The sequence below is a fragment of the Astatotilapia calliptera genome, chromosome 3 (assembly GCF_900246225.1).
Source record: "Astatotilapia calliptera chromosome 3, fAstCal1.2, whole genome shotgun sequence".
Classification (NCBI taxonomy): domain Eukaryota; kingdom Metazoa; phylum Chordata; class Actinopteri; order Cichliformes; family Cichlidae; genus Astatotilapia; species Astatotilapia calliptera.
This window is the reverse complement of record NC_039304.1, coordinates 29,302,748-29,329,765: the sequence shown is the minus strand read 5'-3', so window position 1 is coordinate 29,329,765 and position 27,018 is coordinate 29,302,748. Positions and strand designations below refer to the sequence as shown.

Here is a 27,018-nt window from a genome sequence, read left to right as displayed (position 1 = left end):
CTGGGATGAGCTCCAGGATCACCATGGATGGGTGGGAAAATATACATATTTGCATTGATAAGATCCTGCAAGATAAGATCAATGCAAGTGTAATCTAGATCACAGAGTGGGACAGAAATGAGTGAAGTGAAATATATATATATAAAAAAAGTTAAAGTCATAGCGGTTGACCTAAAGTGTTGCTGAGGCTTTTGGAGGTTTACAGATAATCCTATGTGTAACCACCTAAAACTGAATTTTGGACATGAAAATGCAGAAAGTGTGGGCAAAATTGTTGGTACCAGAAGATCAGTGTAGTCAGTTTGTAGTCAGAGTTTTACTCAACAATCCAGTTTAAACCAGCTTTGGTTCCTTCAAAATGCAGTTTCCAAACCATTTGCTATAGTCTAAAATGGAAATGTAAGGCAGTCTCGAAAAGAGAGATTTTAGACTATTATTGACTTATTTTATTAACTTAACTGCAATGATAAGCAATGGCAGGCACAAAGTCCAGAACTGGAAAACCCTTATCTACTATCTGGATATCCTGACTACACCGGACACAGTAAAAAAAAGAAACCGCTGATGTTCCCAGAGGACCCCATTATACCCACCATGTCCTGCCTGGCAAACAGAACTGTACCACAAAGTTGACGTTAAACTGATATCGACTTTGTCAGTGTTGTCATTAGCTGCCGTTTTCGCTAACTCGTGCACCTCTTGATTTTTGTAACCTGGTGTGTTATTCTACTTCCTGCCACCTGGTTAAAGACAGCATGATATGATGTCCCTGTGTTCGTGTTGTTGTTGGTCCAGGTTCAACACTGCAAGTGACCAGTGACATAGCTGTGATGTCATAGTTTTGCAATGTGGAAACACCATCACAACACACACCAAACCCTAACCCTGACTGCCATCCTATTTTTTCTTGAGAGTCCATCGACAGGTTTTTTCCACGATGCAAAACTATGACATCATAACAATGCAATTGGTCACTTGCCATGTTGAACCTGGACCAGCATTTACTACAATAATCCAAAAACAACGCCCAATACGGGGATATGAGATACAATTGTGTTGGTTTTTACTATTTTACATTTGAAGATGTATGAGTGCTAATGGTAGTAGCTATAACGAAGACATAAGTCAGCAGTTTAGCCTCATTTCTGCAACCTGCTTGGTTTTAAAGTGGTAGTGGAGAAAAAAAGAAAGAAAGAAAGGCTTTTGTTGTCAAAATACAATCTAGTTTTATTGAATTTCTGGGCCCCATGAAACAGAGATAAACACATATAGAAATAAGATGTAAGACTACAACATGACAACAAACTAGGAGAGAAAAATCTCTAAAACTAACCAGTTAAGACAGTGCAACCTGATATTAACCTAAAATGATCATTTTTCTACAGGCAAGCAAGCATCAGTAGTGTGACGTGTGGAAGAAGAAAAAACAACCCTAACTTCAAAACACATACAAAACAACATAAAATGAAATGTACAGTACAAACATAGCCAAAAGATGGCGTTTTCTAGATATTCCAGCTTGAAATAAACAGCATGACTGATTGTCAAGCTTAGTCCTCTTAAATCATAATTTACATAAGCATTCTTAAATATGAATGTAAGACTGTGAAATAGTGTCCAAACTCCTGTAACACACTGCCACCAAAGCTCGTTTTATTTTGAGGTCTGCGGCGCGTAAATTAATACATGTAATTTATTCGTTATAACAGATGTGCTGTAGATCATACACGATGGGAGCTGTATCAGATCTCTCCTGGTAATGCTTTTTAAATTGGGTCACGCTCTACTTTGGAACCATCGAGTCCCTGCATTCACAAACTGTACTCCTCAGAGGAAGAAAAGGGGACGGGGGGCCACGAAGGTGTCGACAGTGCCAAGGACATAGGAGACGTACTCGAACAGCAGTTAAGATGCCGCGGTACAAACAGAGGGATTGCATAGTTCGGCAGCATTGTCTTTCGCAGGTTTTCCTACCGAGCCTCCTAGTTTCCTTTTTAAAAGTACCTGCACAGCCATAAAACCTCGCCCCCCCCCCTCTGTGTCACTCCAGTGGCTTGTTAGAATAAGGAGCAAGATGAGAGGTCTATTTTTACAAACGAGGGGGTGAGGAAAAGTGAGACGGAAGGTGAGATTTTATGAGACAGAGGCAGGAGCTGAGTTTGTGTTGTGTTCACTGTGAGCACATTCTCGATCAAAATGCGCCGCGTTATGAAAGTTTCTCAGTGCCTTTTTGGTTTCGAGGGACGACCTTCGCTTAAAGTCAAGATATTTAAAGAAAGGAGGAAAAGAAACATTGAACACAAATTCAGTATTGCTAATCTATTATTATCTTCAAGTCTTTCTACTCGTTTATAAAGAAATTACGCTATCCACTACATTATATGAGTCGGTAGAACTTTCTGTCATTTCTGGAATGAAACTAATATCCTGAAGCAGGCATGGCGGGGGTCAAGCACTGGCCCACGGAAGGAGGAAAGACACGATAAAAACAATGAGAGAAACAGAGAGAGGTAATGACAGGAGGAGGATAAGAGGAAGAGAGAAGGACGACGGCCACAGAGACGTCAGTTTGGAGCCTCGGGTCACCTCATCAGGACTCTTCTGCTTCTCCACGTTTGGCCTGCAAATGATCAGTGGCCTGACCTGTGATATGCTCTCCTGAAAGGCAGACGCAGGAGAGAACTGAGATAGACCTCAATTTCTCTGTTTGTACTTCATTTTTAGACCCTAAATGAGCAGAGTAACTAATTAAAGCAACAGGGAAGTAATAGTATGAACCTGGAAAATTCTGTGCATTCAGTGACTCAGAAAGTATTTGGATAATGACACTTTTCAGGGGGCAATTTTCTCTCTCTGTACACCACATAGTAGATTTAAAATCAAACAATCAATATTCAAGACTTTCAACTTTAATTCAAGGGGTTTAACAAAAGTACTGTATTAACTGCTTTACCATTTCTATAAAGATTAAGCCATATTCAAAGCAGTGTTGCCAACTTAGCGACTTTGTCACTATATTTAGCGAGTTTTCAGACCCCTTAGCAACTTTTTTTCTAAAGAAAGTCGCTAAAAAAACACGTGAAAGAGCGTATCGCTTTTACTCTCAACAAGCAGCGGGTGCTGTAACACAGTCAGTCCTCCTTTACTCTTTTACTCTTATGCTGTTTTGTGGATCACAAGGTTTAAAACTACTTATAAACACACACACACACAAAGTAACTCCACCAGAGTGCCTATTTCGGGTCACTTTTGCCGGTCCAAGCCCGGGTAAAGGAGCAGGGTTGGAATTGTGACATAAAAAAAAAACAATAATTGCTAAAAGAAATTTAATTTGTACTTCTAAATAAACTCTAAATGCATTTAGGACGTTTTTACTCACTTTATGTCTCTTCCACGATGTTATTTCTCTCTCCAACAACATAGGTTACAATTAGATTAGCATGATCAATTATGCAAATTAGGCGATGACGTCATTTAGCGACTTCTAGCGACTTTTAGGACAGCCAATAGCGATTTTCCTTACTGAGGAGTTGGCAACACTGATTCAAAGGCTCAAGTATAATTGGACAACTGACTGACAAGCAGCTCGTTATTTCATGACAAATAAAGCAAACATAATAGCTGAATTTTTGTGAATTTCAAATATGAATGAATAATTGATACCAATAGCAGAAGGCCTGAAGGACCACAGAAGATGACTAAAAGTGCAAGATGGCAGGATTATTTCAATGGTTAAGAGAAAAAACATCCCAACATCTAAACAAGTCGAGAACACTCTCAAGCAGGAAGGTGTATCATTGGGTCTCCAATCAAAAGATGCTTTTGTTAATGGAAACAGATGTTTACAATGAGGTGCAAACCACTGGTTACAGGCTCAAGCCTCAGAAAACATGTGAAAGAGCCAAGTGTACATATGTTTGGACAGACAAAATCAAGACTGACTTTTATCACAATGATGGACGAGAAGGGGAAAAGTTAGTATGTCAAGCACGGTGGAGGCAGTGTTATGACATGGATACACTGTCCATGTCGTGTTTATTGATGATGTGACTGCTGATAGAAGAGGACAACGAATTCTGAAGTGCAGAGGGGGTTATACTCTCTGCTCAGATTCAACCAAATGCTGCAAGCTTGATTGGATGATACAAAGCAGGCTGCAAAAGTTTTTCATGGCAAAGAAATAGAATTTTCTACGGTGACCTGATGTCAACCGAGTGAAACACTCTTTTGGAGTATTCAACTAAATGCATAAAATTAATGCAAATTTGAATAAAAACCTCTTGAATTAAAGCTGAAGGTCTGCACCACAATCACATCTTGATTGCTTGATTTTGATTTGTTTTTATTTATTTCTTCTTACCTCGAGTATGGTTCTGCTGTGTGCTCTGTCAGGACTAAGCCTCAGATTCCATCGATGGGATCTATGGCTTCGCCCGCCATCATCCTCGCTCTCCGTGGTGTCTTGTCGCGCTACTCGAGGACGTTTCCGTCTCCGTGAGCTGATTCGCTGGAGAGAACCAGGCTCCTGGAGTCTGAACAAATTGAGTCAAAGGCACAAGGTCAGATACAGTAAGGTACAGCGCAGCACACTGTGTGAATATGAACGTGTCGGTGACCTGCAGTCTGTATCCTCTATATCCGCATCTGCGTCACTCTCCCCCTGAGGGTCAGATAACACACACTCCTCCTGCAATGGAGCGAAAAAGACAAGAAAAATATATAATAACCAACAGAAACACAGAGGAATGTGTTAGCAGCCATTAAGCTGGGATAAAATATGACAAATACAAAAGTGTTTTCAATTTTTTGAGTTTTTAAAATGAAAGAAACCCATAAATCCCAGTGACTCATCACAGACCAACACAGTTTGTGAAACCAAATACCACTTGATGATGGCATTTGTCTGTGTGAGTGTGCTAATGCGTCACTTTTTATATTACCACCATTGTTATTAAGCATGAATCAGCTCACACCTCTATCCATAACGTAATGAAGTCAGAGAGTATTTATATCCCAACAGTACCAGTCTTTTTACCTCTTTCTGTCACAGACAGACAGACAGACAGACAGACAGACAGACAGACAGACAGACAGACAGACAGACAGACAGATAGATAGATAGATAGATAGATAGATAGATAGATAGATAGATAGATAGATAGATAGATAGATAGATAGATAGATAGATAGATAGATAGATAGATAGATACTGAATAACGGGGATAACTCAAAAATCATTGATTTGTCTAAAGGTTCCTATTCCAGAACACAAAATATATCACTGAATACTAAACTGTATATTATAGTAACAAGAACTACTGCCACTCTGTACTGAAAATATAAGTTTAGCATTTAAAAAAAAAACAAAAAAACAATGAGCTATTAACATAATGTGCTGTGTGTTTTTATCTCTGGCCAAAAAATGCAGTTCCTGTAATGGCCACTTGAGGCTGAATCCAAAAGCAAGTCACCACAGCGCCCTATGTTAAAATGGCTAATTTTGCAACACAACTATAAATTGTTACAGCCTGCTACCAAAAAAAAAATCTCCCTTTTCAAGACTGCCTTACATTTCCATTTTTTAAATATAACTCATGGGTTTAAATTATAGCAAGGCTTACAGTTTCCATTGACTGAGGGTGTGGCCTCAAATGAGCAGGTGGGTGCAGACACAACTATCCGGTTGTTCAGTGATGACGTGACGAATCCTACTTCCGGGCCTAAAGTAGTCTGTGTTTAATATGGCTTTTGTGTTGTTAACATGTTTAATGTTATGTATTTTCTTATATTTAATCTCAAAAAGCTCCTAAAACAGTCAGTGATCACTGTTGACCTCCCTCGGCTTTTATTACCGCTAATCATTTATTTAAGCTCAGTTTTTAAAACCTTAAGATGTAACTACAGCCCAGCCCATGCAGCAGTATATGAATGACTAACCTCGTATTGTGGATGGATTATCTCAGTTGTTCTCCTGGCTGAAGTTTGGTCCTTTAACAGCATCCTGCCATGCGATTACATTTGTTCCTGACCACCGAGAACAGTCACGTTAACTTTTATCGAGTGGAAAAAAAGTTAGCTTGTTTATATTATGCTAACATAGCTGTGTCGCTAGCGGTCACGTAGCACATCATTATATACCAGCTAGCTCAACTTCAGTAACCCTACAAACGTCACTGCTGTTTAGTTTTCTGTCTTCATTTATGCTGGAAGTGATAACAGAGCTGTACGTTTTAATTTGTTTCCAAATCCCCGCAGTCAGGACATGCTATATTGTATTTAGATAGAAGCTAGCGAGCTAACTCCCTGCTAACTTCTAACTCCGTTAAATGTCATAAATTCCGTTTTCACGGATGCCTGGATGCTAAACTCAATTGTTACACCTGGTAGTGCAGAACGCTGATCATTTTATTAATACAGATGAAAGACTTTAGACAGTTTTTCAACTCTCAGTAATGCCATAGTGATCGTTTGATATATGGACCTGCAGCGGAGTTTAGGTCCAGACACGGCTAGTGACGTCAGACTGAACAATCGGATAGCAGCTAGCTGCATGACAGGGATATAGCAATGATTTTCGTACAACACAGTACTGCAATATTTTGTGATTTTTTTTAAGAATACCAAATATTGATAACTTTTTAAAATATAAACAGCATAGACAAACTAACGTTTTTAGCATTTAAAAAATCACTTTCGTGGGGCCCCACTTTGCGTGGGGCTGCATGGCGTCAACGCAGTTAGCTTGTTCACTCATTAGCACCATGCAGCCCCACACACAAGGTGATCCACGATAACTCCCTAACAGAGATTTGCAGCGTTAATGTGGTTATGGTGTTGATGGAATTTTAACGAGATTAACGCTGACAGCACAGCATGTTAGAACAGCTGCACTCTGCTAAACAAGCTACCTAGTTCAGGCTAGTTTTAGGTTCAGGCTACAGTAAACAGATAAAGGCATTTTATTAAATGATTTCATTATATTTGACTTGTTTGGTAAATTGCTCATGCTTCCCCTTATCTTGGATATTGTTTCATGTAAGGGTAGCTAGCATTATCACCATCAATTCAGGAAAACTGTATCACAAATCAAATCACCCACCTCACTGATTAAAATATTTGCGGTGCTTATTTCCATTTCGATACGTATAAGCCAATTATACAGAGTTGTGCAAAAGTCTGGAGTCCCTCCTAATTTAAATTTTTTGCTTTAAAGAGCCAGAATTTTTATTTTATTTTTTAAAGTGGTCTTGAGCAACAGTACTCCAGCCTTTCTGGAGCTCTTCCACAGTTTTTCTTTGGTTTTTCCCCTCTTTCTGTCAGTCCAGTGGCTGACACTTTGGTATTCGCAGCCTGTCACAAAACACAAAACTTGTACTCATTTGTGAAATCTGTGCAAGATGCCAGAGGAAATAAACTATTTGTGCACCAAAAAGGGTATTCCCAAAGAGCTATTACCCAAAAACCTGGCAAAACGCTGGATGTCCTTTAAAAAAAATCTGTGGAAGACAAGTAGAGGACAGAAGAAGTGTCAGGCCTAAAAATCTAACCACAGCAAGAGCCAAACTGAAAAACAATAGCAACCGGTCCACTGGAGTGAGGAATCCAATTTTTGTTTGTTTGTTTGTTTTTGAGGAAGTCAGGAGAGAGGAACATAAGGATTTTTGTTTGTTTGTTTGTTTGTTTTGTTTTAACATTTTATTGCTATGTCTGGTTTTATTACTATGTGCATATTAGGGCTGCCACGATTAGTCGACTAGTCACGATTACGTCGACTATCAAAATCGTCGACGACTGATTTAATAGTCGACGCGTCGTTTGAAGCTTTGTAAGATCACAAAAGACGCAGGAATAAGTAGTAGGATTTAAGAGTGTAATAACGGACTGAAACAGAAGATGGCAGCACTACATGTACAAGGATGCCAGCTGCCGTTAAACCCCGAAGAAGAAGAAGCTGTGTCCCAGAATTCATAGCGCAGCCCAGCTCAGTTTCCAACAATGGCGGCAGCTAGTTAGTTTTAATATTACTCTTATTATTCTTTCTGGGTCACAAAATACACGTTTAACATATTTTCAGGCGAGAATGTAGCTGTGTAAACATCAAATATCTGCTCAGTTTATCAAGACACCACATATTTTCAAAAGCGCTCCGACGTTTTCGGAGACGTCTGTTACCCACTAGCTTGATAGCGAGCCGGGGGCTAGGCTCACTAGCGCCGTGAAGAACACCGGACTCCCGGCAAATCGTTTTCAAACCCACCGCCGTCTTTCGCTACTCAGGTTAAACATGATATATAAGTCACTTAGATAATTCGTTATGTTATTGTTTGGCTTTTTTTAGTACCGTAATTGTCGGGCTATAAGCCGCTACTTTTTGCACAAGCTTTGAACCCTGCGGCTTTTAGTCAGGTGCGGCTTTTCTATGCATTGTCCATGATTTTTGTCATATCGTAAGACGATTTGTTTTGTGTGTTCCGCTGTTGTACGGCACTACGTTGCCTGGCGGAAGGATCGGGGTTCAAGAGTGGTATGTTAGTCACATGTCCGTCCGCCAGGCAACGTAGTGCCGTACGAAGTAGCGCGAAAAACAAACTTCAAAGTAGCGCTACGCATTCAGCGGGAGGCGTGGATGATGAGCGGCGATAAACTTGCGAAAAGCAAGTTATGCTCAACTCCACCGGTGGATTCTGACAGCGTGGAAAAGTGTGAAAGCATCCACGATCACCAACGGATTTTGAAGGGCTGGACTGCTGCATGATGGAGAGGAGGACACCGCCACGGCCCTTCTGAGGGTGTTCGACTCTGACACTGACAACAAGGATTTCTTTGGTTTTGAAAGTGACAACGAAGGAGAGAAGCGGAGAGTGGATGACGAAGCCATCCTGAGCCTGTTTGTATCCGACACTGGAGGAGAGGACTTTGGTGGTTTTAGTGCGCAGGAAGAAGAGAAAGATGGTGGTGAATGACTGACTTTTCTTCTTGTTAAAGCTGTGTCACTGCACCTGAGCCTAAAAGGTAGTCCGAATCTATTTTTTCTGGTGTGCTGTAGGCTACTGTTATGTACTACATGTGCAAATATGTACCCATAACTTGTTTTTCAAAATATTAATAAAAGTGATGTCTCCAAACAGCCATCTCTTTCCTGACAATTCCCTTTGTGCATATTCTCTTACATATGATAAGTCAACATTGAAACACCTGCGGCTTTTAATCAGGTGCGGCTAATGTATGTACAAAACAGGATTTTCCCCTGATTTTAGCTTGTGCGGCTAATATTCAGGTGCGCTTTGTAGTCTGGGAAATACGGTATTTTATTTGTTCCTGGGTAAATCGGTTTGGCTGAGATTAAAGTTATAGTTTTCACACAGCTGAATAAACGTCAAGCAGACAGCATATTTGCACTGCACAAGACATAATGTGGATTGCACAACACTGGTCACTATATTCTTCATTTCCAGTTAATATTTGTACAGCTGCTGTTATTGTGTGTATATATATTTTTATTTATTTATATTTCTTTATACATTCTTATATAGTTCTATACTGTGTATTGTGTATTTTGTTGCACAGTTATTTTATTTTCAACTTTAATTTATATATTTTATCTTATTCTTTCCCAGTTAAATTTACCCTTCATTCTAATTTGTGTTGTACAGTTATTTCATTTTTAACCTTAATTTTTTATATTTTATTCCTTCCTAGTTAAATTTACACTTTTTAATTTTTCATATTTATTTCCTATCTTATTCATAGCCTTTTCCTTTTTTTTTTTCTTTAGGTCACGAGCAGTTGTCTAAGCATTTCACTGCATATCGTACTGTGTATGACTGTGTACGTGACAAATAAAATTTGAATTTGTAAAATTTGAATTTGATTATCAGTGTGAGATGCTCGAGAATTTACTCCGGTGTCCTGTTATATTTTAGATAGCAAGGAGTTTATTAAACTCCACCAAAACAATCTGCAAATTTCATTAAAATTTAATAAACTATCACCTTGTCTTTATTGTTAGCACAGACCGTAAACACTTAAAGCTGTAAGCTAATGATAGTTATATAAGAGCAGATGCTGCTGGTGCAATAAGCTGTACGTTTTACGTCCAATGGATGATGATCTGATTAGTCGACTAATCGCAAAAATAATCGGTGACTAGACGACTATCAAAATAATCGTTTGTGGCAGCCCTAGTGCATATTAGTATTGTACAGCACTTTGGTCTACCAGGTGTGTTTTTAAAGTGCTATTTAAATAAATGATGATGATGATAAGTGAGCGTGTATGAAGCACGGTGGAGGCTCCATCATGGCTTGGTGTTGCATTTCAGCCAATGGTGTTGGAGATTTTGATCTAGGACAAAGAAGAACTTTGAATGTCCTTCAAGAAGCCTGGAGAACTATTCAAAAATTAATTAAAGAAAGATTGTCTAAGAGATTTCAAGCTGCGTTGAAAAATAAAGGTCGTACCAAATATTGACTTTCAAGCTCTGTTTTTGATTTATATGCTGTATTTACCTGTAAGTTTGTGCATGTTAAGATAAGATAAGATAAGATAGAAATAGATAATTCTATTCTAATAGAATAGAATAAAATAAAATACTATATACAGTAGAATAAAATAGAATAAAATATACAATAGTATAAAATAGAACACAAATTCTATATACAACTGAGTAAAAATACAACTTTGTCAGAAAAGTTTCAGTATTTGCCTCAAAATATGACAAAATATAGAGATGTTAGGGCTGGCTCAAGACTTTTGCACAGTGCTGTATATCAGTTAGCAATAAATGGTCCAACCCTAGTTTTAAGAGACTGAAAATCCTCTTTGAAAATGTCTATCTGTGGCATGAGCATCAATCATCTGGCCTAAGTGAACCCTGGTATTACTCATGTACTGCTCACAAGCTGGAATCTTAAAAGCCTATAAAAATGCCAGCTGCCTGCCAGGAAATCAACACAAATATCAAAAAGTCTTATAACGTGTTACATATCTGGACTCCACACACAGCGCTCTGCAACAGCATTAAGTAGCTGCACACAGAGCACTGTCATAAAGACACGCACACATATGCTACACATTACCTCTGTGCCGTATCCCTCAGAGTACCTGGTTACCATCACTTTGTTTTTTCCACAGCGTTCACACAGCCGCGTGTCCTGAGAACAGAAAGCAGGAAGAGAGACAGACCTACTGATTAGATTCACACCTTGAAAAAAAAACAAAAAACGAAAAGCTAACACGTGATTCGTCGATATCTGTGAACAGGTACTTTAAAATAAAACAGGGCAGCGACAAAGATGCAGAGAGGTCGTCGGGCAGCATTTAGAGCCTGATTACAGATGAAGAAACACTCTCAGATCTGAGCGGGTTGAGCGACGGCCACAGACACTTAAGTGGAAAGCCTGAGCACTCACCGGCGTAGGCGTGTGTGCTTCTGAATAAAGTGTACAGGGACCGGCCTCGCACAGACACGCTACATCTACCTCTCTGCAGCTCACCCCCATCTAAGACAGAGAGACAAAGACAGGGAGGATAAACAACTGTGATCTGCTGACTTGATGAAGCTTCTGGTCCCTTTTATCCTTAGACAGCAGCATAATGACAGAGATAAAGGGAAGGAGTAAGAAGCTTGTACAAACTTACATAAGGTCCAGCAATATCACTGTCACATGACCTGGGATGAGCCTGGCTGTTGGATATCATTGGCAAAAGTTTTCATATCTCTGTCAACGGCTCAGAGGAGAGATTTCTGGCTTTTGACATTATCTGCCTACTCACTTAAAAATGCTTGACTGCCAAGTGCTGAACACTAGAGTTATTAAAAGGAAAAAAAATAACACAATTAAGTCAAAAAGTTGGGCTATTACGTGTTCAGCAACTGGACCTGTGGGTTCCTTCGGTTACATTTTGTGTCAACTGCAGCCTACTTTAGAGCCACATGCAGATCTAAGAGGTACGCCGGTAGCAGGTATAAATAAACAGCCTCACCTCACAGTCATTGTCGGACGTCTCTCCGAAGGTAAAGAGGCCGTGGGAGTCGGATTCCCTCCGCAACATGACCTCTGACCTGGCTCACGCACTCACATAGATTTGCTGAGACGCACAAACAGCACACAGTCAGGTTCAAAGTTTGTCATCACTTAACCGTGAACACCTTATACTCGGTGTCTTCTTCTGATGCTGATACTTAGCAATGTGCTGAAAACAACAGAGTGACTAAAAGTAGTTACCCTATTCCTGATTTCTTAGGGTTTGTTTTTTGCATATTTGTCACACTTACATGTTTCAGAGCATCAAACTAATTCTAATATTAGACAAAGAGAACCAGAATAAATACAAAATGTATCCGTTGCAACAAGTCGTCCTGAAGCAGCAAAGCAGCCCTGACCATCACACGACCACCACCATGTCTGACTCTTGGTATAATGTTGTTTCATGAATTGCTGTGTTAGTTTTTTGCAGATGTAACGGGACTCAAACTTTCTAAAAAGTTCAGCTTCTGTCTCATCAGTCCACAGAATATTTTCTCGGAACTCTTGAGGATCACCAAAATATTTTTGGTAAATGTGAGACCTGCCTTTGTGTTCTTTTTGCTCTGCAGTGGTTTTCTCCTTGACCTCTCCCATGCAGTCTGATTTTTACCCATTCTCTTTCTTATTGTTGAATCATGAACTCTGACCTTAACTGAAGCAGGTGAGGCCTGCGGTTCTTTAATGTTGTTCTGCGGTCTTTTGTGACTTCCTGGTTGAGTCGTCCGGGTGATCTTGGAGTAATTTTGGTAAGCCACTCCTGGGAAGGTTCACCAGTGTTCCACTGTTCTCGAGTCCCAAAACCTTAAAAATGGCTTTGTAACTGTTTCCAGACTAACAGATGTCAATGACTTTGTTTATCAGCTGTTTCTTTAGATCAGGACATGATGTGTTGCTTTTTGAGATCTGAGCCTGCTTCATTTTGTCAGACATCTTCTATTGAAGTGATTTCTTGATTCGCCAGGTCTGGCAGTAGCTAATGAACCTGAACATGATTTAACAAAGCGGGGCAATTAGTTTTGCACACAGGGGTTGGATAGCTTTATTTTTACTTTTATAAATAAAGTCATCATTTAAAAAACTCGTTTTTTTTATTTTAATCAGTTATCGCTGTGTAATGTTAAAATGTGTTTGATGATCTAAAAGAAGTAAGCATGACAAATAAGGGGAAAAAATCAGAAAGAGAGTACATGCATTTTCACAGCACTGCAGATATTATAAAAGTATGAGCAACATCAGTAGCAACATTAGACATTTATATATTTTCCAGCTAAAAATACAAGCACAAATCACTTAAATGTTCTTCTGTTTTTAGCATGTATTTGTTCAATGAGGACCTGTAATTAAATGACTTTTTTTCTTTAAAACAGTAATAAATCAGTCATAGCTGGGTCAACTAACAGCCTGGAAAACCGTGAAGTGTTGTGCTTTGAGTGAATCAGTGAGGGGATAAATGCGTTATTTGGCTACAAACTTGGTGTTACAGGGGTGTGCAAATATGACGCGGTCTTTACTACGCAATCCGCGAGCTTGTGCTATCAGAGATGTGTCATCACGGCACCTCACTGTAAAATCCGTTCAGCAGTGTCCGCACTCCCATTACGTAATAGCACAGCAATCAACGTTAGGGAGCCGGGGAACTTTTCCCATAAAGATACGGGGAAACACGCCGTCTGCGTTTAAAGGTTTTAATTTTTTAACAAACAAGAATTCAAACATCAGCTACAATTTTCAATTAAAAACATTACGAAATAAACTAAATGAATTACAAGTAAAAAGCAGTAATTTAGAAAAGAACTGAGTGACCCGTCTCACCTCAAACGCATCCTGTCCAAAATCGCGGAATAAAGCCATGGACGGTGGTCGTAGTTGTGGTCGTAGTTGTGTAGTATTTAGAGGATGAGCAGCTGGACGCGGCGGTGTTTGTCATTGTGGCGCGGGGAAGCCATGAGCTCGCGCTGCTTGTGAGTATTTGACATTGTAGCAAATCCTCCGTGTGATGTCAGCGCCAGCGATGACGGGCAGCTACGGTCCGGGAAGCGCGTGCTCACTGGGAAACCGAATGTTCGGGAGCGCGGAGAAGCAACGGCACATAACAGGGATTTCCGTCCGGTGTTTTCAAAATAAATGCCTTTGAAGCTAACCATTGCGTGCCTTTTTTGTACCACTCATACATTTGAAAATGATGAATCTGTGGACGGAATACTAAAAAACAGGTGTGAACGTTTCCTGAGACAAAACGTAAATCCAGTTGTTGAAAAAAAATGGTTTCAAAATATTACAAAGTATAACTTGAGAACCCCCCTGAAAATTGAATTTTTAGTAAAAACTAAATTACACTTAAAATATAAATAACAAGATAGGTATTATTGGATTTTTCAAAAAATCTGATGACGTTTCACAAATAGTTTTTACTATCCATAAGTCACAAATTCTTTTTTCGATGTCTTAAAATTTCAACTAACTCGAACCTGTGAGAAAGAGTGGCCTACATGAGAACTTAGTCCACTCTTAAACACTAGAAAGAAAGAAAGAAAGAAAGAAAGAAAGAAAGAAAGAAAGAAAGAAAGAAAGAAAGAAAGAAACAAACAAACAAACAAACAAACAAACAAACAAAAGTGGGATTTATTTTTAAGGCTACAGTGTTTATTCATACTATTTGTATTTATCTGTGGTAGTTTTATTTGTACATATTAACCGGTATCTATGTATGGACAGCAGAGAAAGAATTTCATTGCACAGAGAAATGCTTTTCTTTGTACACATGACAATAAACACTTTGAATCTTGAATCTCCTAACGGTTCCACAGACATGATTCTGGGCACTGCTCTGCTATGGGTACTCTGTCCTCACTCAGGGACCTTAACTGTCCAGTCACATTCTTTCCTCCAATAAAACACCCATTTCTTGTGAGTTAGTATATGAGCTCATGTTATATATATCCAATAATTCAGTGCTCTTAAAACATGACCTGATTCAAATGAAGGTTTTTTATATTGCACTTTTCTACAGTACTGGAGCACTCAATGCACTGTATACAACATGCCTCATTCACCCATCATACAAGCACTTTTTTGTATGCCTAAGTGCTTTCCATCTAACAATCATACTCCTCAATACACACTACTCAACTCAGGGTTCAGTATCTTGCCCAAGGATATTTGGCATGTGGACTGGAGCAGCCTGAACCATCAGTCTTCCAGCTAGCAGATGACCTGCTCTACCTGCAGCATCATATGATAACAAGGTGATCATTTTGAAACAGGTGTTTTGATGCCAGAAAGAAGTAGAAAGGACCACGGTGGTTAAATAAAATAATAATTATAAGCTCACGGTCTTAAATCTGGATTTTTGGTCAAATTGCACATTTCTGTTTTTGAAACAAGGACATGTCCACAGGTATGCAGACATGTGAATATGGATGCAATTTTGTGTGTGTATGTTGATGCTTTTATCTACATGTAAGAACCATTTCACACCACTGAAAACTGAGCTTTTGATAAAAACACCTTCCAGAATTTAGATTTTTAACTCCTCCATTTACAGGTGAGCAAGGAAAGGGGCAAAAGTGTGCACCTGTGTCTCCTTTCCTGATGTCAGATGGTGCTCTGTGTTACTATTTATAGGATTTTCATTGGCCGACATCTCTACACAATGAGCTGTTGTCACATGCTACTCTGCCATGCCCTTGACAGCACATGAGGTTGTTTTCTGACATTTTCATGTGGATGGGAGATATTTAAAAAACAAACAAACAAAAAAAAAACAACAGAAAAAAAAATACAGAAAAATCTTTGTTTTAAAAAATACTTGTTTGTCCGTACAGCAGTCCATCGCTATAACATGGTTCACTTTTCACGGCCTCGCTGTTTCGCAGATTTTTTTTGCATGCTTTTTTTTTTAAAGCGCATTGTGTTCTGCGTCCTGATTGGCTGCACACCATTGTCAGTCAATCTCGTGCCGTGTCTCCCGTACTGTACAGAATGCTTTCAACTTGCCAAATTTACATAAATCTTCGATCTCTAGCAGTGTGATTCTGAAGTGCTGTACTGTACGTTTTATCCCCAACAAACACAAGAATGTTGACGAAACGTTTTGCACGGTCAAAGGCATCTATGGTAGCATCCAAAAGGCAGAGGACAATGCTAACCATAGCACAGGCAGTTGGACTTCTGGACATGCTAAAGGAAGGTAGAAGTTACCGTATTTTTCAGACTGTAAGGCACGCCGGATTATAAGGTGCATTAAGTAAAACAAAACAGTCAGAAAAGTCAAACTTTACTCAAGTCATTCTTCTTGCTTTCTCCACTTCCATACGACTGATTCATTAGTGTTGAATTCTCTCACAGCTGCTCTATTCTCATGTTCTGGACCTGAAAACAGGGTTTGATCTTTGGTTTCATTCCATAATACTGGACTTATTTTTCTACGGTTTGAACTTTGAGAGTGTTTAAATACGAGAGAAAAGTGTGAAAATGTTCATGCCTGTCTGAGAAAAGTGTATAACGTGTGCAGTGAGGGTTTTTACAGCCTTAAAACATCTATAATAATTGTAAAAAAAAAAAAAAGTTGGCTACTTCGCGGATTTCACCTATCACAGGTTGTCATTGGAACGTAACTCGCGCAATAAACGAGGGACCACTGTACTCTGTAACAATGATAAGATATGATACTAAACTGCCAGAATATTTTAATCCATATTGTTCTCTACCTCTGGCTGGGTTGTCACACCCTGGTTTTGTGAGCCGACAATACATCAGGTCCAGTGAAAGGAGAAAATGTACCATCACTGGTCACAAGTCCCGCATTGTTGCAATGAATGTGTGCTAGAAAGAAGTGTGGCACACTGGTATGTAATTGTCTTCAGAAAAATAAGACCTTCAGTTGCTTGGCGAAAGATGGTGCACATTCAAAGGCATGTGTTGAGTGGTTTGAATGTAATTCAAGGTCTTTTTTTAGCTTGTTCTAGAGAATCTTTGGCATGAAGCTGAAAGCACATGCCCAGTTCCTCTTAGATTCAGGTTCAGGATACTTTATTTGTACCTGCAGGTAGATTTGGTTTGCAGTGGATGAGTCATCAATCCTCACATGCACATTTTTCAAGACAACACAGAAAACACAGAGTCCCTTCAACATCATCTACATTTTGTTCATTTAAATGATAGCTGCTGAAAAAAGCTACTTTTACATAGTTTAGATTTTATTGTTCTGCATTTGGGTTAATGCATTTATGGACATAATAATAATAATAATAAATAATACTGTATCTGGATCAGTAAAACAGCTAAACGCTATCATTGCATTCTTTCTAGAAAACTGTGACATGGTCACTGATATATGCATCTTTATTATCTAACTAAATTGATAAGTCCTAGTTCTAAGTGACCTTGTAAATGAAATATTTAAAGCTCTAATTCCTGACCCCCCACTTCTCAAAAACATCAAACTGGGTACGATTATGGGTAGTTTTTATCCTGATCTTTATCTTGGCACCGGGTTACAGTCAGCAGTTGTGCCGGGACAGACAGAGAAGCAGTTGAAAAGAGATGCATACAGTCACATATACAAACACGACAACACAAATATACAGAGGGAGACATGGAAGTTCCCACTCATTTTAATCAAAAGAACTCACCCGGAAATGCCATTCCCAAGGGGGATCTGTCTGTTTTTGTACAGATGTCACATGATAACTAAAATATTGTTAGGTTAGGGCAGCTGACATTATGTCTGGTAACTGGGTAAGAGTCAACCTAATTCAGCCTTTAACTGCAAGTATGAACATGTTTTAGTGAACACACACCTCACTATCGGTACTAACAGATTTTTTTTTTTAAAGCCCTTAACAGAAATGGTCTCAGTGGAGACGTGGCTGTAAAGTAGTCATTCTTAAGGAAGGAAAAATGGAGAAAAGGCTAAGGTATGCAGAACTACACAAGAACTGCACTGATGAGTGATGAATTCAAGTGTAAAATATTTGGTTGATATCAGTATATAAGGAGGAGGCTCTGTCATGGTTTGGAGCTGAATTTCAGCCAGTGGTGTTGGAGATCTGTCAAAACGATTTTTCATGTGTAAAAGTACCACCAGGTTTTTATCCACCATTAAATTCCACTTGAAATGCATTTGCTGCCTTGTTCTGCATTACAATGATCCAAACATACTGCCAATGCAGTAAAAGCATGCCTAGATAGAAAAAAAACACAGTGGAAGTCAGTCATGGATCGGCCTCCCCAGAGCCCGGACCTCAACAGCACTGAAGCAGTGCGGGGTCATTTAAAGGGGGCCAGCATGCAAAGAAGAGCTTTGTCTTAGCCTGAAGAACTATTCCTGAAGACTACCAAAAATTTCCCAGAGAGAATTCAGGCAGTGTTGAAAAATAAAGGTGGTCGTACCAAATATTGACTTTCATGCTCATTAGAAATGTACAAACTCTGTTTTTGCCTTAGATACTGTATTTCCATATTGTTGGGTCTGTGTTTCCACAAACCCCGCTAATTCTAGAGACTTATTCATCATGAAGAAAACAAGACAGTCGATCGATCCATTACTTGCACAAGGGAGGCCTCGTCTGTGTCCAGCACGACAAAGAACCCCAAAATGGTGGCCTCCTCTCGCTGCCTTTTATTGACAAACTTCAAACAATAGTTTACAAAGCACCTCCCCTTGCAACCCCCCTTTGGTTACAAAGACAAGGCACTGTATGTAAATGTATAATGTGTGTGTGTGTGTGTGTGTGTGTGTGTGTGTGTGTGTGTGTGTGTGTGTGTGTGTGTGTGTGTGTGTGTGTGTGTGTGTGTGTGAGACCTCCTGCTGACCAAAGGGTCATAAACCCAGGAAGCTTACATCAAAAGAAACAGATCTTTCAGATAGGATGTATCTACAATAAAACCTCCCCCAGCACAGAGTGGCTGGAGAGGTGGTCAGGATCAAAGGAATGGCTTTGATCCTACTGCTTAAACTAAGACTATACAAATTTAAGAAACACATTGGCGACATTCAACAATTAGACTTAACACATATATTTTTATATGTATTTCAATTCAATTCAAGAACTTGTTCCACCTATTTCCCCCTTTTCCAAAATGTAAATATGAAGGGTGGTCTGAGACTGTTGCAGTACTGTATATGCTAAATGAGCTTAACCATTGCAAATAGACCTCATTTTAGCCAAAATGTCCCTTGAGCCCTACTGCTGCTTGTAGACAGCAGGCCCACTGAACAAGATAAAGTGTAATTAGGAGAGGCTTAATGGCCTTGGGAGGGATCCGCATTAGAGCTGCACGTCGACCATGCAAACGACTCCCTAGAACACAACTGTGTATTTTGTGTTTTGAAATGCTACGATATTAACGATTATAACTTGCAATCTTACAGCAGTGTTTTTGCAGTTATGCTCACTGAACTCTGTTTTTTAAAGTCATTAATTTGTTTTCATTAAGGATTTATTTTCTGTTATGAGATGCTGTTGTACCCATGAATATTTTCTCCATTTTAGCACAAGGTTTAAGCAAAGGATTTACAAGCATGCATGGAATAATGGTGCGTCATTGTGTGCTTTGGCCTAATGTCGTGCAGTTACTGTTTGCTGATTTGTTGTCCACAAAGTTGCATGTAAAATGAAAGCAGGTCAACATTTGGTCAGTTGCACTCTTTTATGTGCTCATAGGGGAGAAGGGGAGGCAAAAGAGGAGGCGATATCACAGATCTTCAGAGGCAGATAGAGAGGTTCTGTATACACAAGTAGCAATACAAACAGGAGATCCAGGCTCGATAAGAAAATTAAGGGAAAGGGTGCAACTCAAATAAGCCGAAATTGATACACCAACGGACGAACGAGTCTCTCTCGCTTCCTCATGAAAGCGCCCTCGTTGTCACTTGGAGAACAACAGAGGAAGATGAATGTCGAGGGACGGCTACAGAGGCACATCATTTGGATATTCAGACAGGCATTCTTTGGATTTTCTCATCAGATTTGGATACAGGACTAAATACAACCTGTCAAAAATTGTAAGAATTTTCCTTTGTCTGAGGCTGTGAGCTTCTGGCACCCAGGCAAGATACCGGTGGACTTTTGGATCAAACACGGCTTGTCATTTTAGATGCGAGGGACAAACGCTACACCCTAAGGCAATTGCAGGTTACGGTGCAGCGAGAACACCCAGAGGTGGTTGAAAAATTGTGACTTGGGTGTGTGAGTTATGCACTTCTGTGGTGGACAAGTGAGGCAGAGCATCCACAGACATTCAGATGGATACAGAGTGTTTGTGAGGTGGTTGTTGAATGCATGGTGAGAAGACAAGGAAGGATTTAAGTTTTGCTTTATGTGAAAGATCAAGACGTGTGGAAGAACCTTATTCCTTTTTTTTCTAATATAAAAAAGAAGTTTTCACTTTGGAGTAGCCTTTTATTAAGCAGGAAAAAGTAAGTATAGGTCGCCACGGTAATGGTATTGGATTTTTACTTTTGAGTTACAGGCAGCTTTGAAGGAACAATGAAGGAGCTGGAACAATCCAAAGAGCTGACCTGGGATTTTGACCAATCCTGGAGTTCATTGCTAACACCAGCTGCACGCCTCTGTCTCAACACCTTGGATTTTTCCGACCTCTGGGATGAGGAAGACAGCACAGAGGATGAGGGAACCCTAACAACTATCAAATCATCAATTTGTCTCCGAGCACCTCCGGCGCCCCCTCCTCTTCCTCCCCCACCTCCCCCTCCTCCTTCTCTCGCCTCACCTTTGCCCTCAGCTTCACCTAAAGATGGTACCGTTAAGTCTCGCACTTTGAAGCTTCACTGGAGGGAGCTGCAGAATCTGGCACTGCTCCCCAGGATGACACGCTTTGGGACTCAGACCATTTGGGCCAGACTCGAGCCGGTGAATTTGGATAAAAACCATCTGGAGTACTTGTTTAAGTCTAAAGCCAATAGCAGCAGTCTGAACATTGTTTCAGGGCGGCAGGTGAGACTGATGACAGAGACATCCTTTTGTTCATTCATCCATGTAATTCTGGTTTTCAAATAGCTACAAACTGATGTGCATTATATAGATTAAAATGCCTTAAATCCTTTTTTATTCCCCCTCAACACAGAAGCAGCCATCAATATCGGTGTTGGGAGTGAAGCGCAGCAACATCATAACTATTGCCCTGAGCAGCTTGCCCCCTCCGCGCCTCCTCCCCCCTGCTATCTACAGCATGGACAGCTGTGTGTTAGAAAGAGAGGACATTCAGGTACAGTAAAGGGTAAATCGCCCAGATTTCGAGCTAAAGCATTTTTGTTTGATGAACTACCCAGCAATACCCAGGTAAAATAAAAGGGTTACAAACTAGGTCTAAGATAATCTGTTCTACGCTCATTCCAAAACAGCGTCTTCAGGCACTGATCCCGACTGAAGAGGAACTCTGCCTGATCAAAGAGGCCAAGGCCCAGAACCCTAATGCCTCTCTGGCACCGGCTGAGCTTTGCCTCCTCACTTTGGGGGAAATCCCACACTTGAGCACCAGGCTTCAGCTTTGGGCCTTTGCTCTGGATTACGACTCCTTGGAGAGGGTAAATAAAAATCCAATAATTTCCCACTCACAGATCATTACATAATGAAGCTTTGCCAAGACCCCTTGGTGTCACATTTTTATGCACTCCATCAAACATTTAAGATATTCCCATAGACTTCAGTAAGTCTATAAATAGTCTGGTTTTATCAGTGTTCCTGGATGCATAACAGTGATAACCAAAGAACAGAGACAGAAGCTTGTTGCAGATGGAAGAAGCTTGCATAAAAGTTGCCTAAAAAGGAGCAGCCAAGGCAAGCTCCTCTCGTTGTTTTTCTATGGCACGCCACCACTCCCACCCATGTGCAGTTTTCATTGCTTGTATTCATGCAGTATCATGGTACACTTTGAACAACACACAATATGTCAGATAATAACACATAAAATGTAATCAAACATGATAAACTACACTTTAGTGCACAGTTTGGAGAACCGCAAATAATGTCTTGCAAAGTTGAATGAAAGTGCAGGACAAGAGATGCTGCTGTATAAGGACACTGCACTTATACAAACTAACACAGGTTCTGCAGGGCAAAAACACCACTGTGATGACTTCTCCTAATACATCACCTGACTAAAAATAAAAGATGGATGTGATGGCTCAACTATTCTATATGAACCACCAAAACGCCCTCTAAATGTATACTCCTCTTAAAAAGGAAATTGCTGAGCCTCTCTTCCATCTGAAGTTGGGCATGGAACAACTGGCAGCCAGCCAGACCTTCAAGTACATCCTGGCGACAGTGCTAGCGATCGGTAACTTTCTCAACGGATGTAAGGTGAGTGCATTCCGACGCAAGCTTGATTTTATCCATCTTTCCATTATTTCTTGCAACACATTGTTTTATCCCAAGGCCCGTGGTTTTGAGCTGAGTTACCTGGGGAAGCTGTCTCAGGTAAGGGACACACACACTCGCCAGCCCCTGCTGCACCACGTCTGCGTGTTACTGCTGCAGCTCTATCCAGAATCCTCTGACCTCTACTCGGACATCACCGCGGTTACTAAAGGTGGAAAGGTGTGTGGCTGCATCTGTGGATTTGCATTTGTCTAACACAGCTGATTCATTCTGAAGATCACTTATAGAGTCAGTTAAACCAGCAAACTGTGGAAAGCACAAAACCTTCTCTTCTTTACAGTGTGACTACTCCCAAGTCCAGTCTAACTTTACCCAGCTGGAGAGCCTGTGCAAAGCATCATGGGAGCAGGTGAAGCTGCTGAATAAAGCCGACGAAAAGAGGAAAGGAGGAAAGGGGGAAAAGATGAAAGGGATAGGTGATGAGGCCCTGGCCCCGGACGGTTCGCTCCGTCACAGGCTTCCGAAGATTCTGAAAGAGTGTGAGGAAAGGCTGAAAGTCCTAAGAGCCGTCCATCGTAGGGTTATCAACAGGTACTCTAATCATATTTTAAATGATATTTGTTAGCAAACAAAACATTTTCCATCTCAGTCCTTACTCACATAGGCCAAGCACTTTTTCAAGTTTCACTGCTACTTCCTGAGCCGTGGGGACTATTTGTACAGATGTTTTCCATACAAAGTGTACACATCCACAGCAGTCTGCTAGCAATACAAGGAAAAGCACAAGGAAGTTTTCATTGCAGCATCTTAAGCTTCTTTGTGATAAATTTTATCTGAAAGTTCTCTAGCAATTGGTGGTTTCCAGGAGGCCATGGATCTGCCAGTGGGTATGGCAGACTGACTGACTCCTTACTCAACAAGTCTTTGCTTACACCGTTTTTACTTTTTTCTAGGTTCCACTCTTTTCTCCTGTTCCTTGGCTACTCCCGGGCCATGGTGAGGGACACCAAACCGGAGGACTTCTGCAAAACCATCAGTAACTTTTCCCTGGAGTACAGGACCATGCAACAGGCTATCCTACTGCAGAGAGAAAGAGAGCGGGAGCGACAGAAAAATGCGACCGAAAGCCCGGGTCCAAACACCCCTGTAGGAAAAAGAAAAAATCAACAAACTCCATCAAAGGTTATTACACTAAATTAATTTATACAAAAATATTATAGTCAATTTGGGGGGTATGAGGGCACTATTTTATTAATCCATTCATACTCCTCCAGGACAATGATGAGCAGGGTAGGCTGGAGGAGGTACTGAGAACACCCGAGTCCATGTCAAGATTGGATGTTACTTTGCCTCGAAACAGGAAGAGGATGGCTGACCTCCAAGGTACTTTATATAATATGCTCATTCCATTTTTTGTATATATATATATATATGTACATGTATATGTATACCCCCCCCCCCCCCCCCCCCCCAACAGCCCTTTTGAATGTCTCCCTACTTCTGAGGTCTCAAGGTTGGCCAGTATGATTGTCATGTGTCACAAATGAATTCCTTTTTGTTTACCTCACAGGTGCATTTTCTCGGAAAATGAAGTGGTGACCCTGCTGACATATGCAGAAGCAATGTGTGATTGTTATTAATGGCATTGTTGTTACACTGCAGCTTTACATTTAGAGCACTATACCAGTAAGAGATTGACAAGCGCATGAGATTTCACATGCTATTCAATGTTAATGAATAAAATGGTTTTGGTAAAATAATGGTTTTGATCAAATACATAAAAATATATTCATTTCTATCTCTGTCTTAATGGAACTAATTCAAATAAACTACAACTTCAACAATCAATTGGATCAAATCTATTGTGTATGTAACATTAACTGAATTTTTCATATTAGCTCCTTAATAAAAAATAAATAAAAGTAAAGACTCAAAATAGAGACTGGCAAGCGTGTCTGTTTTTAGGACTTAACCCCTGCTGCTCTCAACCAGTAAAACACTACAGTTGTGCCTCGGTTTCGGGTTAAAACAAAGCACAGCCATCAATGTTTTAGAGCCACAAACTAGCAGTGTCGTACGTACCGTCGGGTAGTCAATTGATTAGCATACATGAATGTCGTCATCAATGAGCGGCAACGGCAGTGGCAAGAGCACGAAACCTATCAGCGAAGAGATTAAACAGACACGGGCTCAGGATATCCAATCAGAAACTAGGATTCGGAAGCGGGCGTGGCCTTCCCCTGTCGCCAGTGCGAGTCGACGCCATTTCGTGTCCACTGGTTTCAAGGTGATACGTTGAGCCAGCAGCGCTGTAAGCGGATCTTTACCCGTGCAAGTAGAAAGAGCGTTGAATTGTTCTCATTTTTAGTGTTAAACTCCTGGTGAGTATTTTTAAATGAGAGATTTTTTTTTACCTTTTTACATTTTTTTGTTTTTGTCCTGACTTTGAACCGTCTTTGGGACTTTTTGTTTTTATTTTTAATGTGTTTTTTCCCCTCCTGGCTGGTATTCCTGAGACTGTGTTGGCTGTAGTGACGTACATTTTGTGATGGCACAAACTGCACAGAAACTAGTTTTAAGTAGCTTCCACAACAACATATAGGCTTATATATATTTTTTATTATTATTATTTGTTTTTATTTTTTCGAATACGACATTTTAAAGGCTTGATTTTTGTAGGGATGCCGTGTAAAACTATGATTTATTTGCGTGTGCTCTAATTTCTATGAAGATAAAATATGGAAGGATTTTCTGGACAGTTTTGCCAGAAAGAAAATAAAAGTGTCGCCGTTTTTCTGGGAATATGTTTTTAAATTTTGCATTTTATTCTGGTCCTGTGTTTTACCTCCACTTGAAACTTGTTATGCGGTCGTTTACAACGAGTCCTAACGACGTATTTTTCCGTTTTCTGTGTGATTTTGGCGGTGCTGAGGCGGTGTGTTTGCCGCAGCTGATCTCAGGAGTCCTGTTATTTTGCAGGCGAGATGTTTTCCCTCTGTGAGAAGCGGGGGCGTTTTTGGAGGAACATTAAAGCAACAGTGCTTTTATGTATCGCACGTTCATGGACGGGGGAGGGAGGGGGGGCTGTAACACTGGCACTACAGAATTATGCATTTGGTAATTTTGATATAATTACTCATTTTTTGTGTTTTAACAATCTTGGCAATGTACTCTGAGCTGTGCAGCTGCTTAGACCTGAAGTGCTCAAGTGGGCCTGCTGTAAGCAGGCTTATAGACCTATGTGGGGTTTTTTTTAGCCTTTCATTGGATTTAAAGCTTTATGAATTAATATTTATATACTAATAAACAAACTTATAATCAATTATGCAACATTTTACAGTGGAAAGTCAATGAAGTCTACTTTTTTTTTTTTTGACCCACCTTGCTCTACCCAACTTCCACGGTCCCCAAGTGGGTGTGGTCTGCAGTGAAGTGGCCTTAAGCAGGGGTGTTGTTCTGACCCCTACATGGAGGGCAGGCAGGAGGCCAAAATAAAGCACCCACCGCCCTTTTCGCAGACCACTGATTCCTTTGTGGGTCAGTTTACATTAACATAGAGGCTCAGATAGCAAAATTGTTTTTTTGTGTTATAAATGATAGAGTTCAGTGAAGAGATGCAGATTTAAAATGTCAATTTCTCCTTCAGAATCCCTGGTGTTAAAGGTAGTATAACAGCTAATCCAGGTTTATCGTTCTGTAGAATGAAAAAAAGTTAAATGTAATAAAGTTGAAGTCCTACTGAACTCACTATCATGTAATTATTTTTAAATTTCAGGATTTTTCCAGAAGGTATAAAGTAAAAACACTCTTTGGTAGGTACTACATTTTTTTTAATGCAGTACTCATAATCACCTCTAGGGGCACTTGCACTCCAATTTGATAAACACCGGTTTCACAATATTACCAGATCTGTTAAGAATAAAATCTTCATCTTTATTCTAGCTGTACTAAATGGACAGAACTGTACTGTACATCTACAGGAGCTGCTCAGTCATGGTAACCCAGGCCATGAAGCTCCTGGTGCACAGTGTTTGTGCTGATGTTAATGCAAGAGGAGATTTGCAGCTCTGCAGTAATTTGCTGAGCAGGGGTTTTGTGACCTTTAAGCATCGGCGACCCCGGTCTGTAACTTTACAACATCGGGCACGCTACTACTTCAAAATGCTTCCATCTTGCAATAACACCACTTAAAGCTGATCGTGGAATATCTAAGATCGAGGAAACCTCATCAGAAGTCCAGTACGTCTGTACTACCTAAAGTGCATATAGTTAAACAGTCATGAGCTGTAATAAGTATCTTTATTGTAGATGTGATTTTTAAAATGTCTAATCATATTTTTCCATTAGTGTTTCTAAATTTTGGTTTAAGAAGAAATTCCTTGGAAAACTTGACTTCTCATATTCCCGGATCTCTTGTCACCGCAGTGTGATGTAGAGCTCACAACTTATCCTAAATAAGTGATGAGCCGCTTTTGTAGCGTTCATGTTTTTTGCCCTGACGTTTTCTCCCCTGCTTGTTGTGATGACAGCATCAGAACAGTCTAGAAACCTTCTTTTCTAATTTCTACCTTTTTTTTTGTTTCCCCCGTTTAGTTTTTGAAGCCACTTTTTTCAGCAGCAGCAAATCGTAAGTTGGTCTACAC

General features: G+C 40.1%; 2 protein-coding genes across 2 annotated transcripts; one reads left to right on the top strand and one right to left on the bottom strand.

The window, feature by feature from the left end:
- Positions 1–1,201: 1,201 nt before the first annotated feature.
- LOC113019181 (uncharacterized) lies at positions 1,202–14,214 on the bottom strand. Its single transcript, XM_026162721.1, has 7 exons — positions 13,842–14,214; positions 11,986–12,090; positions 11,412–11,501; positions 11,079–11,153; positions 4,617–4,687; positions 4,361–4,532; positions 1,202–2,658 (listed from the first exon to the last, which is right to left on the bottom strand). The coding sequence occupies exons 2-7, from the start codon at positions 12,052–12,054 to the stop codon at positions 2,449–2,451; spliced, it is 687 nt and encodes a 228-aa protein (XP_026018506.1). The 5' UTR covers positions 12,055–12,090; positions 13,842–14,214; the 3' UTR covers positions 1,202–2,448.
- Positions 14,215–19,752: 5,538 nt separating this feature from the next.
- Positions 19,753–24,199, top strand: LOC113012958 (FH1/FH2 domain-containing protein 1-like). The gene is made up of 9 exons (XM_026153435.1): positions 19,753–20,989; positions 21,120–21,260; positions 21,397–21,579; positions 22,238–22,357; positions 22,433–22,594; positions 22,716–22,966; positions 23,329–23,557; positions 23,650–23,758; positions 23,946–24,199. Exons 1-9 carry the CDS (start codon positions 20,522–20,524, stop codon positions 23,972–23,974), a joined length of 1,692 nt encoding a protein of 563 aa, XP_026009220.1. The 5' UTR covers positions 19,753–20,521; the 3' UTR covers positions 23,975–24,199.
- The last annotated feature ends 2,819 nt before the right edge of the window (positions 24,200–27,018 follow it).